General features: G+C 40.2%; 1 protein-coding gene across 1 annotated transcript in view; it reads right to left on the minus strand.

Moving 5' to 3' along the window:
* The window catches only part of vmp1 (vacuole membrane protein 1), an 88,802-nt gene that overhangs the window by 44,466 nt on the left and 21,242 nt on the right, over positions 1-23,094 (minus strand). The window contains exon 4 of the mRNA XM_020534604.2: positions 14,124-14,243. Within this exon, the coding sequence (XP_020390193.2) occupies positions 14,124-14,243 (120 nt within the window). The remainder of the gene's footprint in view (positions 1-14,123; positions 14,244-23,094) is intronic.

Genomic DNA, 23,094 nt, shown 5'->3' on the forward strand with positions numbered 1-23,094 from the left:
CAGCTTTCCTGCTCCTCTGATGCTGCCTGGCCTGCAGTGTTCCTCCAGCTCCACACGGTGTTATCTCAAACTCCAGCATTGGCAGTTCTTACTATCTCAGAGGCTAAGGGGTGATCTTATAGAGGTTTATAAAATCATAAAAGGAGCATGGATAGGGTGAATAGCCAAGGTGATTTTTCCAGGGTAGGGGAGTCCAAAACTAGAGGGCATAGGTTTAAGGCGAGAGGAAAAAGACAAAGGGACCCAAGGGACAACTTATTCATGCAGAGGGTGGTGCATGTATGGAATGAGCTGCCGGAGGAATCACGAGTAAGAGAACGATATCTAGTTCTAGACCTTTAACTAACATGTTTCGGGTCACACATTTCAGCTAATGACCAGATATTCTTCCACTGCCTGTGGGACGTGATGCACATTACTGATGCTTACACGTGTATAGAAACTTGTCAAATGTCACACTATGCCAAATCACGTATCCCCTACATGTGCTCTACATGGGTTTCAAAAACTGATTCGAGATTTTGAAAATTTCTTTAGCTGGTTGGAAAGAATTTGCACTAGTTACAAAGACACTTTGTGGAGGAATTGCATTTTGAAGGATGATGGAAAAAGGAACTTATTTCAAACATTGTGTACATACCTAGAGTGACATTTAAAGTTCACTGTGGGCATTGGAGATTTTTCTTAAATAAGATTTTCTAGAAAGCACATGACTGGTGATAACTGTTTTCTTGTCTGAAAGTCCTCCTGGGTCTAAGTTTTGAATAGAGAAAGGCTTGGAGACCTGGTTCATTTGGAGAAAAAGCATGTTAAGAACCAGCTAAGTTGGAAGAAAGCTTGCTATGAAACAACCAACCCAACTGATCTCTTCCATTTCTGAAAATAAACCCCTTTACATCAGTTCTGGGTGAAAGACGTTTGTCCTTCTGAAAGAGGGATTGAAAGAAGATCTCAAAATTGCTGTGTCTACAAGATTTCAGAGACAACCGTCCATGATTAGTGACTTGCTCATATGTGTCAGAAAATCAGAGCAACAGGCTTTAGAATATTCTAAGCCTTATCCTTTTACCTTCAAGAACAAGCCATTGGTTTTTTATTTTCAGAATGCCATTTTCTGCAGAGAATATTTTTCTCCTCTTTTCCTAGACAGAGTGTGTTTTGTAAAAGTGCTTTTGGAGATAATAAGACAGATAAGCATTTATGCTTCAAAATTATTGCGCGAGGTAACCAATTATTGGATCTTTATTGAGTAAGCTTTGTTTTGATAATAAACCCTTAATTGTGTAAAGAAATCCAGTTAATAGATTTTTTTTTTTATTTAGCAACTGATATATATGAAGGCATTAATACATCAGCTTAGCAACTGGAAAAAGTATCTTTTAATTTATGTTACAAACCGTGGAGTAGTGGGACAAGGATGATGGTGAACTCCTCCAGCCTACTATTTAAAACGTGACTTTAGTCCAGAGCTTTTTATGGTCAATTTTCTTTATGAACAGATTCCTGCTGGAGTACTATCAGAAGGATTATAGCAGATCTCAAACATTTTGCCCAACTTGCTACATTTTATGCACAAGTCCGAGACTGAATTTTGGCCAGCTACACAACCACTGAGAATATCACAGGCAAATCTAAACCGAAAGAACTGCAGATGCTGTAAATCAGAAACAAAAACAGAAGTTGCTGGAAAAGCTCAGCAGGGCTGGCAGCATCTGTGAAGAGAAATCAGAGTTAATATTTCAGGTCTGGTGACCCCTCCTCAGAAATGAAACCAGGAGCATAATCAAAAACTATGGTTTCTCCTCAATTGGTGCCTCTCAAAAAAACTATGAAGTATGGCAATTTAAAAACAAAAATCAAGGTAACTTCCTTAATTAAACAATTTATCAAAGTCTTTGACAAGGTTCCACATGGGAGACTGATAAAGAAGATAAAAGCACACAAGATCCAGGGTAACCTGGCAAATTGGATCCAAAATTTGCTTAGTGGGAGGAGGAGGAGTTAGATGGTGGTGGTAGAAGGCTATTTGTGTGACTGAGGCTCGTGTCCAGTGATGTACCACAGGGATCAGTGCTTGGTCCCTTATTATTCACAATACCTATAAACAATATAAAAGAAAACGTGGCGGGGAAATGGGACGACAAGTAAGTTTGCAGATGACACAAAGATTGGGTGGTTGACAGGGAGGTTTTAGCGTCTTGAGTTTAATGAAGATGCTGACAAATTGGTCAAATAGACAGATCTGTGACAAATGGCATCTAACTCTAAGTGAGAAGTGATGCACTTTGGAAAAAGTAACAGGACAAGGGAGCAGAATGAACAGCAGGATACTAGGAGGCTCAAAGGAATCTTAGGATTATTGTCCACAGATCCCTGAAGATGGCAGGACAGGTTAATAGTATGGTTAGAAAAACATAGGGACACATGTTTTTCATCAGTTCTGGCATGGATTAAAAGAACAGGCAGGTTTTGCAGAACCTGTATAAGACTTTGGTTAGGTTACACAGTAGTACTGTGTGCAGTTCTGGTCATCAAGCTACAGGAAGGATGTGATGCACTAGGGAGGATACAGAGGTGATTTACCAGGATGTTGCCTGAGATAGAGCAGTTTAGCTATGGAGAGAGACTGGATAAGCGCAGGTTTTCTTTGGAGTAGTGATGTCTGAGAGGGGATCTGATTGAGGTGTACATAAGGGGCATGGACAGGGAGAATAGAAAGCAGTATTCTCCTTAGTCAAAAGGTCAATAACAAGTGGGGAAACTTTTACAGTGAAAAAACAGGAAGTTTAAAAGGAATTTGAGGAAAAGGTTTTCATACAGGGGCAAGTGAGAATCTGGAATGCACTTCCTGCGAGGGTAGTTGAGGCAGGAAGCCAAATAACGTTTAAAAAGTACTTGGATGAGCACTTGAAATGTTGTAATAGTCAAGGTTACAGGCCAAGTGCTGGAAACTGTGTCTACTGCAGAGTTAGAGTAGTTTGTGTCAGTGCAGACTCAATGGGCCAAAGGGACTATTTACACTGTATGACTGAATGATTCCATGATTAATTTTAAAGTAGTCATTTAGTAATGCACATCTTGAGCACAGCTGAAAAACACTTTTGTTCAATAATTTTTGTCTGACACTCATCATGACAATTCACAAGAATACCGATTTAAGGGACAAACCAGCATGTATACTGCAAGTGGACTCTGATAGGTAGAAATGTTGCCATGGAGGATGTATTAGTTAATGGTGACAGCCTGGCAGCTAACGGTCTTTAGATTTTAAACCAGGCAGTTTGACTCTGATTGGCCCGGAAAAATAAACCAGCAAATGACTCATTTATTTTGTTGAATTGAAAAAAGGCACAATGTATGTGCATGTTCTTTCCATCTGCAAAGAACAGGACTCTGCATATCAGTGTAAATAGCTTTCAGTAAGCAAATGTGTCACACTGTGAGCCCAAATAACAATTCTAAGTTGGTTTTCAGGGCAATTCTTCATACTCGCAGAGGAATACAAAGCAAATGTTGTCCAAATGAAGAATCGGATCCAATGTCAGACACTACGTTGCAGTTTTGCAAGTTCAGACTGCTTAGGTATAGACAGTGCCATATTTGCTGCACAAGGCTGAAATGATATGCTCTTTGATAAATAACCTTCAGTCTTTGGAGAGTACAGACTCGCACCTGGCATTACACTGGTACCGAAATTCATAGACCACATTACTCATTTGTGAGGCAAGCAAAACATCTCTGGCTGTAAAGTCGTATCCTGTTAGTGACGAACACCACCTCTGTTGCGACTGCATTGCAGCAGCATGATACAGCTTGCTTCAGTTGTTGCTCAAACTTTTGAGATCGCTTATCTGAGGTAGTCGGGGAATTTTTCAGGATCAAAAATGACAGCTTTAGGGCCATTTATGAGTTTGTGCAAAGTACAATGAGAAATTATCTGATCAGATAACCATTATCCTGCAGAATAGCTTTTAATGCTCTATTTCAATTTCAAGCTTGCACAATGAACAAATGGCTCAAGCGTACTTACAAATTTACCAATAAGGCCAATCCTGTAGCACATGGAATTGTAGTACCTCCAACATGTACACTGCTGGATTCACTGCTTTTTGTCATTTATATAAATAATTTGGATGCGAATACAGGAGGTATGGTTAGCAAGTTTGCAGATGACACTAAAATTGGGTGTAGTGGAAAGCCGAAGAACGTTCTCTCAGAATACAACGGGACCTTGATTAGATGAGCTGATGTGCCAAGGAGTGGCAGATGGAGTTTAATTTAGATAAATGTGAGTTGCTGCATTATGGTCGGGCAAATCAGGGCTTAAACTAAGTGGCAACGTCCTGGGAAGCATTGCCAAACAAAGAGGCCTTGGAGTGCAGGTTCATAGTTACTTGAAAGCAGAGTTGCAGGTAGACAAGGTAGTGAAGGCTGCCATTGATATGCTTGCTATTATTGGTCAGTACATTGAGTATAGGAATTCAGAGGTCATTTTGCGGCTGTACAGGTTACGCCTCTTCTAGAATATTGCGCTCAATTCTAGTCTCCCTGGTATAGGAAGGATGTACATAGAATCCCTACAGTGTGGAAGCAGGCCATTTAGCCCATTGATCCCACTGACCCTCCAAAGAGCATCCCACTCAAACCCACCCCATCGCCATAACCCTGCATTTTCCCTTGGCTAACCCACCTAGCCTGCACATCCCCCAGACACTATGGGCAATTTAACACGGCCAACCCAGCTCACCTGCACATCTTTGGACAGCAGGAGGAAACCGGAGCACCCAGAGGAAACCCATACAGACACAGGGAGAATCTGCAAACTCCAAACACAAACTCCAGACAGTCACCTGAGGCTGGAATTGAACCTGGGCCCCTGGTGCTGCGAGGCAGCAGTGCTAACCACTAAGTCACCGTGCCACCCATGTTGTCAAACTTGAAAGGGTTCAGAAAAGATTTACAAGGATGTTGCCAGGGTTGGAGGGTTTGAGCTATAGGGGAAGGTTGAATAGGTTGGGGCTATTTTCTCTGGAGTGTTGGAGGCTGACGGATGACCTCACAGAAGTTTATAAAATCATAAAAACCGAAAGAACTGCAGATGCTGTAAATCAGGAACAAAAACAAAAGTTGCTGAAAAAGCTCAGCAGGTCTGGCAGCATTTGTGAAGGGAAAAACAGAGTTAACGTTTCGGGTCTAGTGATCCTTCATGATGGGCATCAATAAGGTGAATAGCCAAGGTCTTTTTCTCAAAGCAGATGAGTCCAAAACTAGAGGACATAAATTTAAAGGTGAGAGGGGAAAGATTTAAAAGGCACCTGACAGGCAACTTTTTCATGCAGAGGGTGGTGCATATATGGAATAAGCTGGTGGAGAAACTGGTGGAGGCTGGTACAATTGCAACATTTAAAAAGCATCTGGATGGTACATGACTAGGACGAGTTTAGAGGGACATGTGCCAAATGCTGGCAAGTAGGACTAGAATTATTTAGGATATCTGGTCGACATCGAAAAGTTGGACCGAAGGATCTGTTTCTGTGCTGTACATCTCAATGAAGGTAGGCGTGTGGTAGAGAATCTTCAGATCCAAGCATTATAAGATTGGTCTCTTTAAAAATCTCATAAATAAGGCTCAAGCCACTTGTTTACCTTTCAAGCTTGATGCTGAAATAAGGCACAAAACCATCCTGCTGGATAATGGCTACTCTGATCAGATTACTACTTGCTGCATATTGTGCAAATTCAGGAATAGCCACAAAGCCGTCACCTTGGCCCTGAAAAGTGCCCAGCATACCTCCGATTACCTTGTAAGGATAAAGTATCTCTTATCATTTCAGAAATTGATGGAGCTAGCTATTCCAAAAATGCTATTATCCACTAGCAACATGGGCGTAGTTTGTCATTAATCCTGAGTGGGCAATAAGTTATACGAACAACCAATTCAGGATTGTCAATCAGGCTTGACTTAAGGCACATTTGCATGCATTGGATGCTACAATATTAATATAAAAGGCTCTTTCGTTTGCAGGCAGAAGGAACACAAACATGTCCTGCATTTGTTTCAATTGAACAGAACAGGTGAAAGCTGGTTCTTTACTCAGAGCAATGCCTTGACCAATAGAATTCAACCTTTCTGTTTTTAAGATTTAAGAAAAACCTGAGTTTGAGCTTAATTTATTGTCGTAACACATACGGAGATACAGTGAAAAAGTGTTGGTATACGTGCAATACAGGCACACTGCACCACACAAAGTGCAATGGGTAGCAGAACAGTGTGTAGAACACAGAAGGTGCAGAGAGAGAGATCAACATCAACATTTGAGGTCTGTTCAGAAATCTGATAAGAGGGAAGAATCTGTTCAATATGTATTCAAACTTTTACATCTTCTGCCCAATAGCAGAGGGTGTAAGAGAATATAACTGGGTTGGCAGGGATCTTTGATTATGTTGGTTGCTTTCCCAAGGCAGTGGGAAGTATAGACGGAGTCAATGGATCGAAGGCCAGTTTGCATGATGGACTGGGCTGCATTCACGACTCTCTGTAGTTACTTGCGGTTTTCAAAAAAGCAGTTGCCATAACACGTTATGATGCACCCTGGCCGTTAATTGTCAAGAACCATCAGGCTAACACATTTATCAATCAGAGTCCACTTATTAACCAATCAACATTCTTTTCTCACACAGTATGAACATTTGTTTTCCCCTTAAATTTATATTCATGCGAAAAGCCCCGAGGAGGGCAAGATGAAAAGCTTCAACAGGTGTATTTTTAAGCATTACTGATATTTAAAATTTTGCAAGGGTCCAGAATTGCCAAAACTAAATGCAAAATGTCACAGGTTGTAACTAGTCATTTTGACATTGAAAGGCATGAGAGAAAGTGTCACAAACAAAAACAAATTGCTGGAAAAGTTCAGCAGGTCTGGCAGCATCTGTGGAGAGAAATCAAGTTAACATTTCAGGTTGAGTGACCCTTCCTCAGAACTGAGAAACTGTCATGACTGGCAGCAGGAAAGTACATAATTTAAAGACTGTTATACCAGTAGCCCATTTGGGACTGGGTGTGAATTCTAGTAGAATTAGTTGGAATTTTACAAAGAAAAAGCTACTCTTTTGAATTATTATTTGTCTTTATGCTGTCCTGAAGTTCAATCAATTCAAAACAGTGTACTGAATATCAACTTTTTAGTCTGACATACTAGCATCTTAAATTTTTTCTTCAAAATAAAGTACTTTTTAAATGGATGAAGCAGACTGTTTTGAGGGCCAAATATATGTTACAGATCTCATTTTGTAAGTTCTGGATATTGGAGAGAAACTCAGCAGAGATACTTCCAGACCAGTAAAGGTCCGATTACCCTAATTGTTTGCTTTCTTCTGTAGCACTTAGACAATGCTCAGTTTCTCAGGCATGTTGGAGCTGGCTTTCATAGTGACATTGTTCTCAATCTTGTTCCTTCGAGCAACTTGTATTCATTCACGAAATATGGGTTTTGCTGGCTGGGCAAGTATTTATTGCCCACGTCTAGATGCCCTTGAATGTAAAGTAAAGGACATGAAATATTAAATTTACCATTCATCCACAAAATCAGATAAACTGCAATTGTATATCTGACAGCAGTTGTAATGTTTGGTGTCCAATTTAATGTACTGATAGTTCCTACGGACATTGAAAAATGCAAATGCTTCTATTTTAAATATACAGGTACTTGAGGAGACATTAGGTTAGATACCCAGAGAATATTTCCTCTTGATTGGAGGCAAACTAGCAGGCAAAGAATAAGCAGTCCCCTTTTTAAAACAGAAATGAGGCAAAGTTGTTTTTTCTCAAAGGGTTGTTACAGTATGGAATTTTCCTTTTCAGAAGGTAGTGGAAGCTGTGTCTCTAAATCTATTCAAGACAGAGTTCAGTAGATTTTTGCTGAAAAAAGACTCAAGGGTTATTGGGACCAGATGCAAAAATGAACCGGAGACCACAAGTGGCCAGGATCCCACTGAATGGCGGAGCAGGCTTGAAACACTAAGCCGTGCTCCTATGTTCTCTGGTCGTTTCCTTGACAGCCAAGATTTGAGTAATAACACAATAAACAAGTTGCCAAAACATTATTCAAAATGCTCAGGTAGAAAGTTAGTTGCCTGAGGTACTTGGAAAACTTGAAATTTAGTTTTTTAAAGTTACAAGAAAAAATTGTAAACATATTATAGGCTAGGATGATAAAATTCATGGATTTGCAGGCAATTCTAAAGTTCCTGCTTTTCAATATTGATAAATATTGTTGGATAAAATAATTTTCCTTTCAATCCATTAGTACAGGAGAAGGGTTTAAGGTAGTCAGGACAAAGTTCGAAACTGTAATGTATAACTTGGATACACAATCAACAGCAATTTACTTTTGGCTCAGTGTTGGGGGCTACTTTCAAAATCACTTTTCCTCTTAACTCCTTTACCACTTCCCCATCGCGTAATGACCACTTTTTTCGGGACTATGGACTACAAGTGGAAAAAGATACTGCTTTAAACCAAGGAAGCTGTGTTAGAAGATTTTTGCAGTTTTATAAACAAAATTACCAGAGCACATTATGAATTATATGTACAATGTCATCTAACTGAATCAATGAGTGAGAACTCCAGACAAATTGACACCACCTGTGTGCATCTGTAGCCATTCTGCCCAAAGATAGATATTTGATTGGCTTTTCAATTGGCATCAGTTGACGTGGGTTCAGGAGAGCTCCACATAGTAACAACCTCTTGATTGGCTCCTCGGCAGGTGGCTACAACCTTGCGTGTAGACAATATAACAGAAACTTCCAGATTGTGAAGTTAAAACACAGTCCTCTCTCTCTCCCTTTTGGATGGAAAACTAAAAGAAAATCCAGTGGCTAGCCACTCTTTTTCACCTTCCTTCAGTAACATTTTCTGTTTGCAAAATCCAATGCTGAAAGGGGAAAAAGGGTAAACCTCCTTCAAGATATTGAAAGAACAAATTCACAACCAGCGAATCAGTGTACCCACACCCCTTGTCATCAGTAAAGAGTCAGAAGGAATCAAAAGAAACCGAAAGAAAATAATTCTTTGATGTCTATGGTCTGAACTGGCGCTATCAGTGTTTCTTCCTCACTCATATAATTAATGTCTTGTTCATCTTTGTGTCACTGTCTTTATATGAATAGGAACTTTTTTAAATTGGTAAAGTTATAAAGTTATAAATTAGCAATTCAACTTTACTTGTAGCCATTGGCTAAAAACAGTTTTAGTGATGTTTCTGGTAATGAGGAAAACCTTAGGTCTGCATACTCTTAACCTGAATTAGACAGTTAGGTAAAATTAGGCAATTTGGCTGTTTAATCAAATTTTCACATTTGTGACAACTCTGGGCATGGTTGGGCTTCAATGTCAGCACATCTCCCAAGTTGTGACTATCCAGGAATCCTCCATTTTTTTCTATTATTTATAAAAGACTTGCTTGAATTAGAACAGCATGGAGCTGGGGGAACACAGCCGGCAAGGCAGCAGAGGAGCAGGAAAGCTGACGTTTCAAGTTGGGACCCCTGTCCGACCCGAAACATCAGCTTTCCTGCTCCTCTGTTGCTGCCTGGCCTGCTGTGTTCATCAGCTCCACACTGTGATCTCTGACTCCAGCATTGGCAGTTCTTACTATCTCTGAATTAGAACAGCATCTGATTATGACTAATTAAACAGGAATCTGCATACTTCCCTTCTAAGTGCTGTTTTATGCACTCTAATATATCAGCAACAGACTGGTTCTGTTCTAATAATTTTCTTTAGAATTAATTAATTTCCCACAGATTCTTCCCCTCAAGTTCCAGTGGTTACCTGTTCCAGGTGAAACATACAGGCGGATACGATTTACATTGCTTTTTGCTGCCATCATTCCTCCCCAATCAACTGAAGTAACAAAGCTGCAAAAATCCCATCAAAATAGACCTCACCGTCTTAACTTACAAACACAAATAGCCTAGCTTAATCAAAAATTTGGGAGGTACATTTCTAGGAAGAATGTTAATAAGGACTGATGGCAGTAACAAAATACATAAATCACATCTGCACAAATTAATTTTAAGAACCCTGACTCATACAAGATACGACAGTATCAGTGCCACATGTATGCTTTTGGGTTTTAGTCATTTTGTGAACGTTTCATTGTTCATCTCAACATAACGGGCAAAACCCATTATGCATAATCTTAACACAACATGCAGTAGCCAGATGAGTAATTTAATCCCTTGGGTCTATGCAAAGGTAACCTATAATGAAGAACACCTAAAACATACTCATTTTACGACTGCATGCAAAACCAAAAAGGAAACACCCCTTCCTGAAGTTGTTTGGGCAAGTCTTCTTTTTAATAACAAAAAGGAAAGCTCTAACTTGTCAGAAACATTGGTTACTGAGCTCCAATTATACCTCAAACAAGTTAAGGCAGTCATTAAAATGTGATCTACCCATTGGACACAACATTCCAGATTTTCTCCTTTGGTTTTTATCAATAATCTGGCTCACCTGTAGCAAATATTGGGTGAAACAGTTTGTTCTGACAAAATTTTGTGGGAAGGAACACAATCAGAATGGTTTCTACTTTCCATTACCATCAGGAAACCTGTTTGAAGCTCGACTGCATAGGAAGTTAGTCCTAGGCTGGTCAATGATAACCCATAATCAAGTAACTTGGTGCTACTCAGTCTAGGTTGACATATGCAGATTGGCCACTCTATGATACAACAGAGCACACCCAGTATTATTTTTTCCTTTATTCATTCATGGGTTGAGGGCATCACTGGCTAGGCCAGCATTTATTGCCCATCCCTAATTACCCAGAGGGCAGTTATGAGTCAACCACATTGCTGAGGGTCTGGTGTCACATGTAGGCCAGACAAAGTATGGATGGCAATTTCCTTCCCTAAAGGACATGAGTGAACCAGATGGGTTTTCAGATAATCGGCAATGGATTCATGGTCATCATGAGACTGTAAATTTCAGATATTTTATTGAATCCAAATTCCACCATCTGCCGTGGCAGGATTCGAACCTATGCCCCTAGAACATTACCTGGGTCTCTGGATTAACAGTCCAGCAATAATATCCATGAGGGCATTGCCTCCATTTGGTTCCAACAAACTACAGTCCAGGAGCTAATATTTTAGGAGGGTGTGGAATACAAGTAGCCAGTCCTAAAGGTCTTGGAGAGTACAGGCAGTCTTAACTAAATTCCATTCTGGATACCAGTTCACAGCAAAAGCTGGCTGTGGTCAACTTTGGGCTGGATGCAGGTGATTCAAAAAAAATCTAAAAGAATCGTGAAAATCATTGACAATGTACATTTTAATTGCTGAAAAACTGTTTTCAGTTGTTATAGGAACGAAAGCATCAATAAGATCTGTTGAGATATCAAAAATCAGGATCAGTTCCAATTGAAAATTCACACTATCTAAACTCCAAATCTCAGCAGAGTCGTGCTGGTGGTTGAATCATCACTGCTTTTCAAATCCTTTTCCCATCAGCCAAACTCCAAAGAAATTAGAGATGGACAATTCACACTGCCCTTGCCAAGGACACCCACATCCTACGAACAAATGACAAAAGGCTCAGCAATATCTGAAAGGTAATTTCCATCCTGATCCCCATACACTTTATGTTCCCACATGTTCTGGAACTCTCAACTCTCAAGAAAGTAAAACAAGACCATAAGATGTAGGAGCAGCATAGGCCATTTAGTTCATCGAGCTTGCTCTGCCATTAAATGAGATCATTGCTGATTGGATAATTCTCAACTCTACTGTCCTGCCTTTTCTCCATAACCTTTCATTCCCACACTGATTAAAATAATTAACATAATTAATGACACTAATGCAGAGGAACTGAGGCAAAGAACTTCACAGATTCACAACCCTCAGATGAAATTCCTCATCTGTACCTTAATTGTGGAGACTCCTTATTCTGAAGTTATGACCTCTGGTCCTCATTTCTACCACAATCTTTCCACATCTACCGTATCAAGTCCCCTAAAATCTTGTATATTTCAATAATTTGTCTCTCGTTCTCCAAATCTCATATCAGCCTAGTCCTAGAGGCACCGAGGTCTGCCGCACAGAAAAATGCTCTTCAGCTGTGCTGGTCAAAGACAACAGAACCAGCAAACCAAAATAACAAAAACCACTTAACTTTCAAATCCAACTTCCAGCACTTGCAACCGATGTGAACCTTCTCTGAGTTGTCTCAAATGCTAGTGTATCTTTCCTTAGATATAGTTTGTATATAGCCTATATTTTTCTCTTCCCCAGACCTGGAGCCTAACCAACATGGAAGATGAAGAGTGGTGAATTCTAACAGTTTTGATGGGTTGAAAATGTGTTCATTGACACAATACATACATGTTGGGAGGTGCGGTATGAATATTTCATTCACTGAAGAGCTTTATTACATTCAGAAAAAATAATAATTCCTTGCATTTCAATACAGAACTAGACTAGTTACAGCTGAGGAGCACTGCCCATGCACTCCTGTTCGAGACATAAAAGCCACCAAATAAATGGGTAACTGTCAGACTGGACTTTCCTTTAGAGTATGGTTATAGGATATCAGGAAAAGAGAAAGGCATTTGTCACCTGGTTTAGTCAGTGCTGTCATTCTTCATTTAAGCAGTCTTGGCATTTCTTCATAATGTCAGGTCAGTGAATTGACTCAAAAGTTTCTATAAAACTTCTGTCAAGTGGCTATTGTCATCATTACAGAGGAAACCTCGTGTTATGGAATGCAACTAGCTTGTGTGTTAAAAAATATACCTGGATTCTGTGGATGAGAAGCACCCAGAAAAGGTTCAAGATGACACATTGTACTAATTAACAAAGGTATCAATTAAAACTTGCCATACAGACATGCTACTCAGAAAAAAAGTTATTTCATCTCAATGACCAGACAGACATACACACTGGCAATTTAAGTTAGAATTACAAAATCTGGCAGCCCAGAAAGCTGCCAAGTATCTCAGCTAACTCTCAAACAATGTGTTCATTTAATCCTCTCCCCTTCCCAAACTGTATTCATTTTGAAATAAATTTGGTTTGAACTCAAAGTTCTGTCATGGTATTACATTTGAAGCTTTGTATATCCCAATGACTCTCCACGTAAACTCCCTATCTAAAATGTTTGTTGATCTGTTAAGTTAATAACTAAAAATGTAGATCAGTGTTAAAAACTGACCTGCGGATGCATTCTTTAACAATGAAAAAAATAATCCAGCCTGTCTCAAATAAGGAAAGGACTTGAGGATGAGTGTGTAATTCAGCTGTGGTTTATAAAGTCGTGAACTAAAGAAAGATAGTCAGATCTTTTAGGAGCATTGACCCAGAGCCTTAGACTCGAAAATGGTTCCACTTCATTTATCAGAGCACTTGTTTAGCATTTTACAACATATTCTACTTTACTTTTTAACCATTTGACAAGATTTTACTTTCAGCTATTCCTATCCCATTAATAGCTATTTTTTCCTCTCCAGTGTGAAGATCTTGCTTCTTTCTTGTACAAGTTTTTTTCCCTCTCTTTAAACAGTAACTTTCCAAATGTCAGAAATGGCGACATTTTCAGAAGATTAACATGTACAAATTATTACTGCTTTTTAGTACTCTGCAATTGTTACATTTGACCTAAAAATAACTTAAGTAATCTACATGCTTTGATTAAACTTAACTAGACAGATTACGATACTGCTGTTCTGATGCCGTCTGACCTGCTGTGTTTATCCAGCTCCACGTTTATGGACTACAATACTTAAATCCTGGTTGTACCTCAGGTACAGGAAAGCAAAGCAAAGCAAATTCTACTTGCATCTGTAGTTTTATCACTTGTTAAAATAAAAACATAATTCAAGACATTTTAAAGGTGGAATTGTCATTTCCTGGCAGCAATCCACTTCTGACCGTTGGTTAGTCAGCATTATAAAAAGCAACTACAGTCTGTAAGCTAATAACTTTCCCAAGATTTAAACTGCTGATAACTCCAGTCTGAGACACCAGGAATCAGTTACTGGAATTGAGATAATTGCACAATTACTTCATTCAGTAAAAATCTACCCCATCCTATCCCCTCCTTCAACAAATAAACTCACCTCTGCGTTCTGATCACGTTCCAGTATTTCCTCAAGCTCCTCATCTGTTTCTGTGCCTGACAGGCGAGCTGCTCGGGCCATGAAGTAGGGAGGTAGTTCTCCTATTGCAGTGCCAGCTCCCTGCAAGTAAGAAGAAAGACTGATGATTCAAGGAATATATTTCTATATGTGCTTAAAAACATATGTGCTAAAACAAAAATAGCTTTCTTCACAATAATTGTGAAAATATTCAGCTCGTCCAACATGAAGGATGTACGTACACATTTTATGTCAGAAAACAAAAATACGAAAATGCAGGGATAAAGGAAATATACAAATGTTTCAGATCTAAATTTTTTTTAAAAAGTTGGAAATGCATAGATTAGCTACAGTCTTACGCTCTCTTCCAGTTGCAGATCAACATTCTCGTATTTCCTATATTTTCCATTTTATATCGAACAGAAGTCTAACATTCATATTGATTTTAACTGGCAAGACATTCACAAAATCTGAGTGGAATTTTTAAAAATTTCTGATTTTCATAGAATAGAATAGAATCCCTACAGCATGGAAACAGGCCCCTTGGCCCAACAAGTCACACCGACCCTCAGAGCATTCCACCCAGATGCATCCCCTAATCTACACATCCCTGAATGCTACAGGCAATTGAGCAATCCACTTAGCCTGCACATCTTTGGACTGTGGGAGGAAATCAGTGCACCCGGAGCAAACCCACAGACACAGGTCTGTGTGCAAACTCCACACAGACAGTCGCCTGAGGGTGGAATTGAACCCGGATCCCTAGCGCTGTGAGACAGCAGTGCTAACCACTGAGCCACCATGCTGCCCAATGTTATAGCCAACACGAGTATTAATGGAGCAGAAAATCAGAAAACGAAGTTGGGAAGAGGCAATACTTGAATAATTACTATTGTTTCATATGTAGGGTCCAGACTACTGACTGAAATCTAGGTTAACGTTGTAAGGGCTATATAACCTGCTTTTAAAAGCCAAACAAAGGTTAATAATCGAGAACATCAAAGAAACGAGTGACTTTAATGATAGATAGGACAGTACAGCACAGAAACAAGCCCTTTGGCCACTATTACTGCACTGACCATGATACCATTCTGAACTAAACCCATCTGCCTTCACGTGGTCCTTTTCCCTCTAGTCCTTGCCTTTCACGTGTCTAAATGCCTCTGAACGGTTGCTACTGTTATCTGCTTCTACCACTTCCTCGGCAGCACGTTCGGCACCTACCATCCTCTGGGTGAGAAAACCTGCCTTGCGTGTCTCCTTTAAATGATCCCTCCTCATCTTAAATGTATATACCCCAGTATTTGACATTTCCACTCTGGGAAAGAGACTCAACTATCCATGTTGTCTTTCACTTTATCAAATTTCTTCATCTGCATATTTACAAAAAAAAAGGATGCTCTTCATTAAGGGAACATTCCCCAACCAGAAGTTCAGACTAGGATCTATAAGCATACCCCACTGGAGCAAAAAAACAACACACAAACAATCTGGTGAATTCCTTATTTGATGACTTAATATCTTTCAGTTGCTGTAAACTAATGGACACTTAATACAACAAATATACTGTTTCCTTTTAGCTAGTCAAGAACATCTTGGGATGCAAGTGTTTCTTGAAATATGCCACCTTTATAAGGGTGTGTGTCAATATTTGTGGAGAGGCCCCCACACAGAGAAGTTTAGAAAAACACTGCTGTAGGTGTAATTTTTGTCTGGGTGGATGAAATTCTAAATATGGCATTTTGCAGCCGTTACTGGCTACCAGCAGCATGTGGAAACAGCTCAAGTGGTTTCTGGATTGCAGCAACAATTCAATCCAGCTTTTCATATACAGCATATAGTGTGATTTATTTTACTGACTGAGTACAAATACACATTAGCTTTATGCTATGTACAAGTATAAAGATGCAGATTTTTACACCCATACTCTTCTACCCAGGCATTCTTCCCTCTTCCACAGTCTAATTAATCTCATTTTACTGTTGGGAGTTATCAATCTGAAGATGATCAGGATCTTTCAGATCCCACAGGAATTGGACGACCCGAACAGAAGTTTCCAGCAGACACAACAAGTCTATAGTAATCTGTGCACAAAACAAGAACTTCTATGAATTCATACAATCTGCAACAGAATATTTTCAAATCATCTTCAATGTACAGAAAGTTTTTTTTTCTGTTGGGTGTTTTTCATTAAATCCGAGTAAGATGGTTTACAATTAATGTCCCTCAGCCAGATTGTCAAAGACCATAAATTTACTGTTTGGAGAATAATGTGTGATCTTCAGATCATCAAGTGCCAATATGTTGTGCCCCGTTACAAAGAAGAGTTCATTTAAAAAAAATTACATTCAAGAACATTTCTACAAATTTAGAGTATTTTAGGTGTTAACACAGATTGAGTCACCAAGAGTTGATGCCATTTATCACAGACATTGCACTGATCCATTGAAGCAACAAACTTTGGCATAGAATTATGTACAAAATTGACCCAATCAGTATTAACATCTGTCCCTGTTGTCCCGGAATAGGCCATCCTCTAGGATTTGGATTTATTATCTAAACTGACACTCCAGCACAGCCTATTAGGGAATGATGCACTGTTAAAGTTCATAAGATTTATGAATAGAAGTAGACCAATCAGCACATCACTGCTCTGCCACTCGAGATATGGCTGATCTGGCAATCCTCAACCCCACTTTTTCTTGTCTTTTCCCCGTCTTCACTGCCTTTTTCCTACAACCCTTGATTACCTTACTGGTTAAAAATTTGCCTATTTCAGCCTTGAATATATTTAATAATCCAGCCTCGAAAGCCCTCCGGGATAAAGAACTCCACAGATTTACTATCCTCCGAGAATTACTTCCTCCTCTTCTCTCTTAAATAGACAACCCTTATTCTGAGATTCTGCCCTCTGGTCCTATATTCTCCGACAAGGGAGAAACAACCTTTTCACACGTACCCTGTCAATTTGAAACTGAACATTTGAGTGGCACAGTGGTTAGCACTGCTAATAGCTCACAGCGCCAGGGACCCAGGTTCAGTTGTAACCTTGGGTGACTGTGTGTGGAATTTGCACATTCTCCCCCATTTCTGCATGGGTTTCTGCCAAGGGCTCGTTTCCTCCCATAGTCCAAAGATGTGCAGGTTCAGTAGATTGGCCATGATAAATTGCCCCGTTGTGTCCAGGATATTCAGGCTGTGTGGGTAGGCAGGGTCAGGATGGGATGCTCTTCAGAGAGTCAGTGCAGACTCGATAGGCCGAACAGCTTCTCTCTGCACTGTACGGATTCTAGGATTCTAAAATTGTAGCTACAATGTGTTACAGGTATGCATTAATTGCTACATTTGAACTTGCACTTAGCAACAAATTACACCCCTCACACAAATATCAAGTAATGAAAAACATTATTTCATAGCACAGAACTTCAATGTTTGTAAATCATTACATGTTGTGAATAACTGGTAAATTGTAACATTAGAGAAATCACAATGTTATAGATTACAAGATGAAGCACAAAGTCAAGTTTGCTAATAATGGAGACAACAGGACACACTCAGACTAATGCAAAAAGTATGTATAATTACAGTGGTTCAGTTTAGTTTATTTTGTATCAGTCACCAGTGTTATTATGGACGATGACGAGTAAACTTTTGCATTGGTGTTCACAATTACATTCAATTCCGATTGCCACATTACAAGAAGGATGTGGAGCCAGGTGTAGTGGTGAAGGCACATACATTAGGGGCGTTTGAGAGACTTTTAAATCAGCACAGAATATGCAAGAAACAGGGGGATTTAGACCAAGGGCAGACAGAAGGGATGAGTTTAACTTGGTGTCGTGTTCAGCTCAACATCATGGGCCAAAGGGCCCATTCCTGTGCCGTACAGTTCTATGTTCTAACTTTGCTTGGTCATGAAGGAATGAGACACAGCCTGAGTGAGTATACAGTTCAGGGACTTTGGATACAGCATGGAATTCTGCTGCAGAGGGGAAGAAGTACTTTTTGCTTGTTTTTGGCTCAACTTATAAGCTTTTTCTTGAAACACAGGATCAGAGAGGCGGCCAATGCAAAACAAGGAATAATATCACAGGTCAAACGCAAGTTCATTGGTTGGTAGTAGCTGTTAATTTGATTGTCGGTTACTTTCAGATTGAAGGGAAATAGAAGAAATATTTACAGATTACAAACTAAAAGACCAGCAGGAAATTTCAAAAAGAAAATTAAGGACAAAGTAAATAAAAGACACAAGCAGGGCCAGACAATGTGCTGTGCCTCCATATTGTTGTACCCCATCATGGTTCATAGAGACCACATCTGTAGCAAGTATTAGTTGCCTGAGGAACTCTGGCTCAGAGCTTTAAACATGGAGATACATTATAGAGGGGAGAGTTATCTGGATGCTGTATTTCAGGACACAGTCACATCCCTTAGATTAACCACCTTGAAGTACGTAAGTACGTAAGTCAGTCAGTCAGTCATCAGGGACAGGAGGGGCATAACTACAAACAAGGCAGGCAGAGAGATTCCAGGATATAGTGTTGAAGGAGCCTCAGCCCTTGAATTTGTCTAACAGGTTTGAGATTCTTGCTCCCTGTGTAGACACGAGCTGGGGCTAGAGGGAGGATGAGCGAACAGATCATAGCACTATGGTACAGGGAGCCATTTTATTTTGGGGGAGGAGGGGGGAGAAAAAAATGCAGTTATAATCAGGGATAGTATAGTCAGAAATGGGAATAGACACTGGGACTCTCGATTCTGGCCACGGAGAACGAAAGTTGTGCTGCCTGCCTGGTACCCTGATACAGGATATCTCATCTAAAGAACTGGGAGTAGGAAGGGAAGGAACCAGTTGTCGTGGTACACATAGGTAACAACGATACAAGTAGAAAAAGAGAAAACAGGTTCTTCAAAGGGAATGAGAGTAGCTAGGGGCCAAATTAGAAAGCAGAATCAAAAAAGGTGGTAATCTCCAGATTACCAACTGAGACACAAGCTACTTGGCACAGGGTCAACAAGTTTAAAGAGGTAAACACGTGGTTCAAAGATTGGTGTAGGAGAAATGGGTTCGAATTCATGGGGGAGTTCATAGTGGAGAAGGAGGGAGCTGTTTCGATGGGACAGGCTCTACTTGAATCATGCTGGGACAACAGTCGTGCTAAGTCATATAACTAGGGCTGTAGATAGGACTTTAAACTAAATACTGGGGTTGTCAGTTCAATTGCATGGAACAGTATTAAATCAAACATAAATGAGAATGTAGGATTACTGGTTAGTGATGGGGTTAATTGTTATTAGAAAATAAAAGGAAGACACAGAATGTCATATTGTACCAAGGAACCATGAAAGTGTGGGAAACTCCATAATAGAACCAACTTAAAGGCTTTGTATCTTAATGCATGAAACATTTGGAATAAGTTAGACAAACTGATGGCACAAACTGAGGTCACAAGGACTTTAAACTAGTTAAAAGGGGGCAATGGCTCGGGAAAGGTTATAAAATTTTCCAGAACAAATTGTAGGACACAGTATGGCAAGCGTTAGTAATTTAACTTCAGGCACAGCAGATAAGAGGACAAATAGGAGAAAGTGGGGTGTTCAATGCAGGACTGAGGGTGTTGTACTTTACTGTGCGCAGTACACAAAACAAGTTATATGAGCTTGTATAGCAGATTGGAATTGGCACAATGTTGTGGGCAGAGGCGTGGCTGCAAGGGGATCAGCACTGGGAAATAAATATCCAAGGATATGCGTCCAATTGAAAGGACAGGTAGATGGGCAGAGCGAGAGAAGGTAATGTTAGCGTTCATTTTGAGAGAGCTAGAATACAAGAGCAGAGATGTACTGCTGAGGCTGTATAAGGCTCTGGTTAGACTGCATGTGTGAGCAGTTTTGGACCCCATATCCAAGGAAGGGTGTGTTGGCCTTGGAAGGAGCCCAGAGGAGGTTTACAAGAATGAGCCTGGGGATGGAGAGTTTACTGTTGAGAATTCTGGGTCTATATCCGATGGTGTTTAGAAGGATAAAGAGGGATCTGATTGAAACTTAGAGGCCTAGATAGTGGCGGCATAGAGATGTTTCCTGGAGTAGGACAGACTAGAACCCGAAAAAGCAGTCCGAGAGTGAGGGATGACCCTTTAGAACTGAGAGGAGGAGGAATTTCTTCAGCCAGAGGGTGCTGAATTTGTGGTATTTGTTGCCACAGAAGGCTGCGGAGACCAAGTCATTAAGCATGGTTAAGACAGAGATAGAGAACTTCCTGATTAGGAAAGGGAGAAGGCAGAAGAATGGGGTTGAGAAACATATCTGCCACGATTGAATGGCAGAGCAGATTTGATGGACCAATGGCATAATTCTGTTTCTATATCTTATGGACTTACTGTATGTACACAGGCCTGGTCAGTATTATACCAATCAATGTCAGAGCCATTGACTTTTAGATGGAAAGTTATTAAACATCACAACAATGCATATTTGGTCACTCACACATGACTATTTAATAGATCTAGCTGTGCACAAATTGCTTGAAAAATTTACTACTGCACTGACTATGCCTCTAAAGTAGCTCATTGGCCGTAAAACACTTTGGGATATGACGAAGCTGTTAACATGTTGTATGACTGCAAGTGTTTCTTTTCTTTCTTGAAACTGAGGCCTCAAGTTGCTACTCAAGCGATCAAAGATCCATGGCCCTATTTGAATTATAGACACTTCACTCCATTTTTGTTAGCAAAGCATTCTTCCTTTAATTCCACCATAATTAGACCAGCTGGTCAGGCATCCCTTTATAGATCACTTCAATAAAGGTTTGACAGATTGTAAAACAAATTGGGAGTACAATTTCACAATATAGATGCCAAGTTCTCCTTTGGCCTTTGAGTTGTTCAGATGGAAGGCTGAAATGACAGTCTTGACAGTGTTTGGTCAAAGTCTCCAATGACACCATAGAACTACTTGAGGAGGGGCCAGAGATGATGATAAGTAACAGGCCATAAGTGGAACACAAGGAGCAGCTCAGATCATTGGCCACCTATTGAACTACTGCCTAAGAAACCCACTCCTGGTGGCAGCACAACATTGACACTGTGTTAACTGAAGATATTGACTGGATTGTTAACATTGACATTGAACTATAACTTCCTCAACCATTTGAAGAAATCAGAAATTAAGACACATACACATTGTTTGATTCCACACTTGGTTGCCATAATTTTTATTCACATTTGTGCACCAAATTTTGCCAATTTTCTTAATCTGGACAGGAGAATGAGCTGTGAGGAAGATGCAGATATGCTTCAGTATGATTTGGACAAGCTGAGTGGGCAAATGCATAGCAGATGCAGTATAATGTGGATAAATGTGAGATTATCAGGTTGGGAGCAAAAACAGGAAGGTGGATTACATGTATGGCTATAAACAGAGAGGGGCATATGCAACAAGACCTGGTGTCCTCATATATCACTGAAGCTAAGCACGCACGTGCAACAGGGGTCAAAGAAGGTTAAATGCTATTTTTGCCTTCATTGTGAAGGGAATCAAGTACAGGTACAGGGATGTCTTGCTGCAATTATACTAGGCCTTGGTAAGACCTCATCTGTAATGTTGTGTGCAGTTTTGATCTCCTAACCAGAGAAAGGATGCAATAGAGGGAGTGCAACAAATGTCTACTGATTTATGAGAAGGGGTTGAATTGGTGAGGGTAATGTTCACTGGAGGTCAGAAGAATGAAGGGGGATCTCAAAAATATAAAAAAAACTAATAGGATTAGACAGGGTAGATGCAGGATAGATGTTCCTGACAACAAAACCAGGGGTTAGAGTTTAAAGCTATACAATAAACCATTTATGCCCGAGATTAGGAGAAATTTCTTCTCCCAAAGAATTGATAGCCTGGAGAGGCAATCTCTGCAACAGAAAGCAGTTGAGGCCAAAACATTGTATAATTTCAAGATTGTGTTGGACAGAGCACTTGGGGATAAAGGAATCAAAAGATATGGGGGAGAAAGGTCAGAACAGGTTATTGAATTGGATGATAGACCTTGATCATAAATGAATTGTGGAGCAGGCTCAAAAAGGGCCAAATGGCCAATTCTTGAGCCTATTTTCTATGTTTCTATGTAATTGTCAGAGCCTAGGTTCTGGCCACCAGGCGACATAGAACATAGAACATTACAGCGCAGTACAGGCCCTTTGGCCCTCGATGTTGCACCGACCTGTGAAACCAATCTGAAGCCCATCTAACCTACACTATTCCATTATCATCCATATGTTCATCCAATGACCATTTAAATACCCTTAAAGTTGGCGAGTCTACTACTGTTGCAGGCAGGGCATTCCACGCCCTTACTACTCTGAGTAAAGAGCCTACCTCTGACATCTGTCCAATATCTATCACCCCTCAATTTAAAGCTACGTCCCCTTGTGCTAGCCATCACCATCCGAGGAAAAAGGCTCCCACTGTCCACCCTATCTAATCCTCTGATCATCTTGTATGTCTCTATTAAGTCACCTCTTAACCTTCTCTCTAATGAGAACAGCCTCAAGTCCCTCAGCCTTTCCTCACAAGACCTTCCCTCCATACCAGGCAACATCCTGGTAAATCTCCTCTACACCCTTTCCAATGCTTCCACATCCTTCCTATAATGCGGTGACCAGAACTGTACGCAATACTCCAAGTGCGGCCGCACCAGAGTTTTGTACAGCTGCAACATGACCTCATGGCTCCGAAACTCAATCCCTCTACCAATAAAACCTAACACACCGTATGCCTTCTTAACAACCCTATCAACCTGGGTGGCAACTTTCAGGGATCTATGCACACGGACACCGAGATTTCTCTGCTCATCCACACTACCAAGAATCTTACCATTAGCCCAGTACTCTGTATTCCTGTTACTCCTTCCAAAGTGAATCACCTCACACTTTTCCGCATTAAACTCCATTTGCCACCTCTC

The sequence above is a fragment of the Rhincodon typus genome, chromosome 26, assembly GCF_021869965.1.
Source record: "Rhincodon typus isolate 14 chromosome 26, sRhiTyp1.1, whole genome shotgun sequence".
NCBI classification, from domain to species: domain Eukaryota; kingdom Metazoa; phylum Chordata; class Chondrichthyes; order Orectolobiformes; family Rhincodontidae; genus Rhincodon; species Rhincodon typus.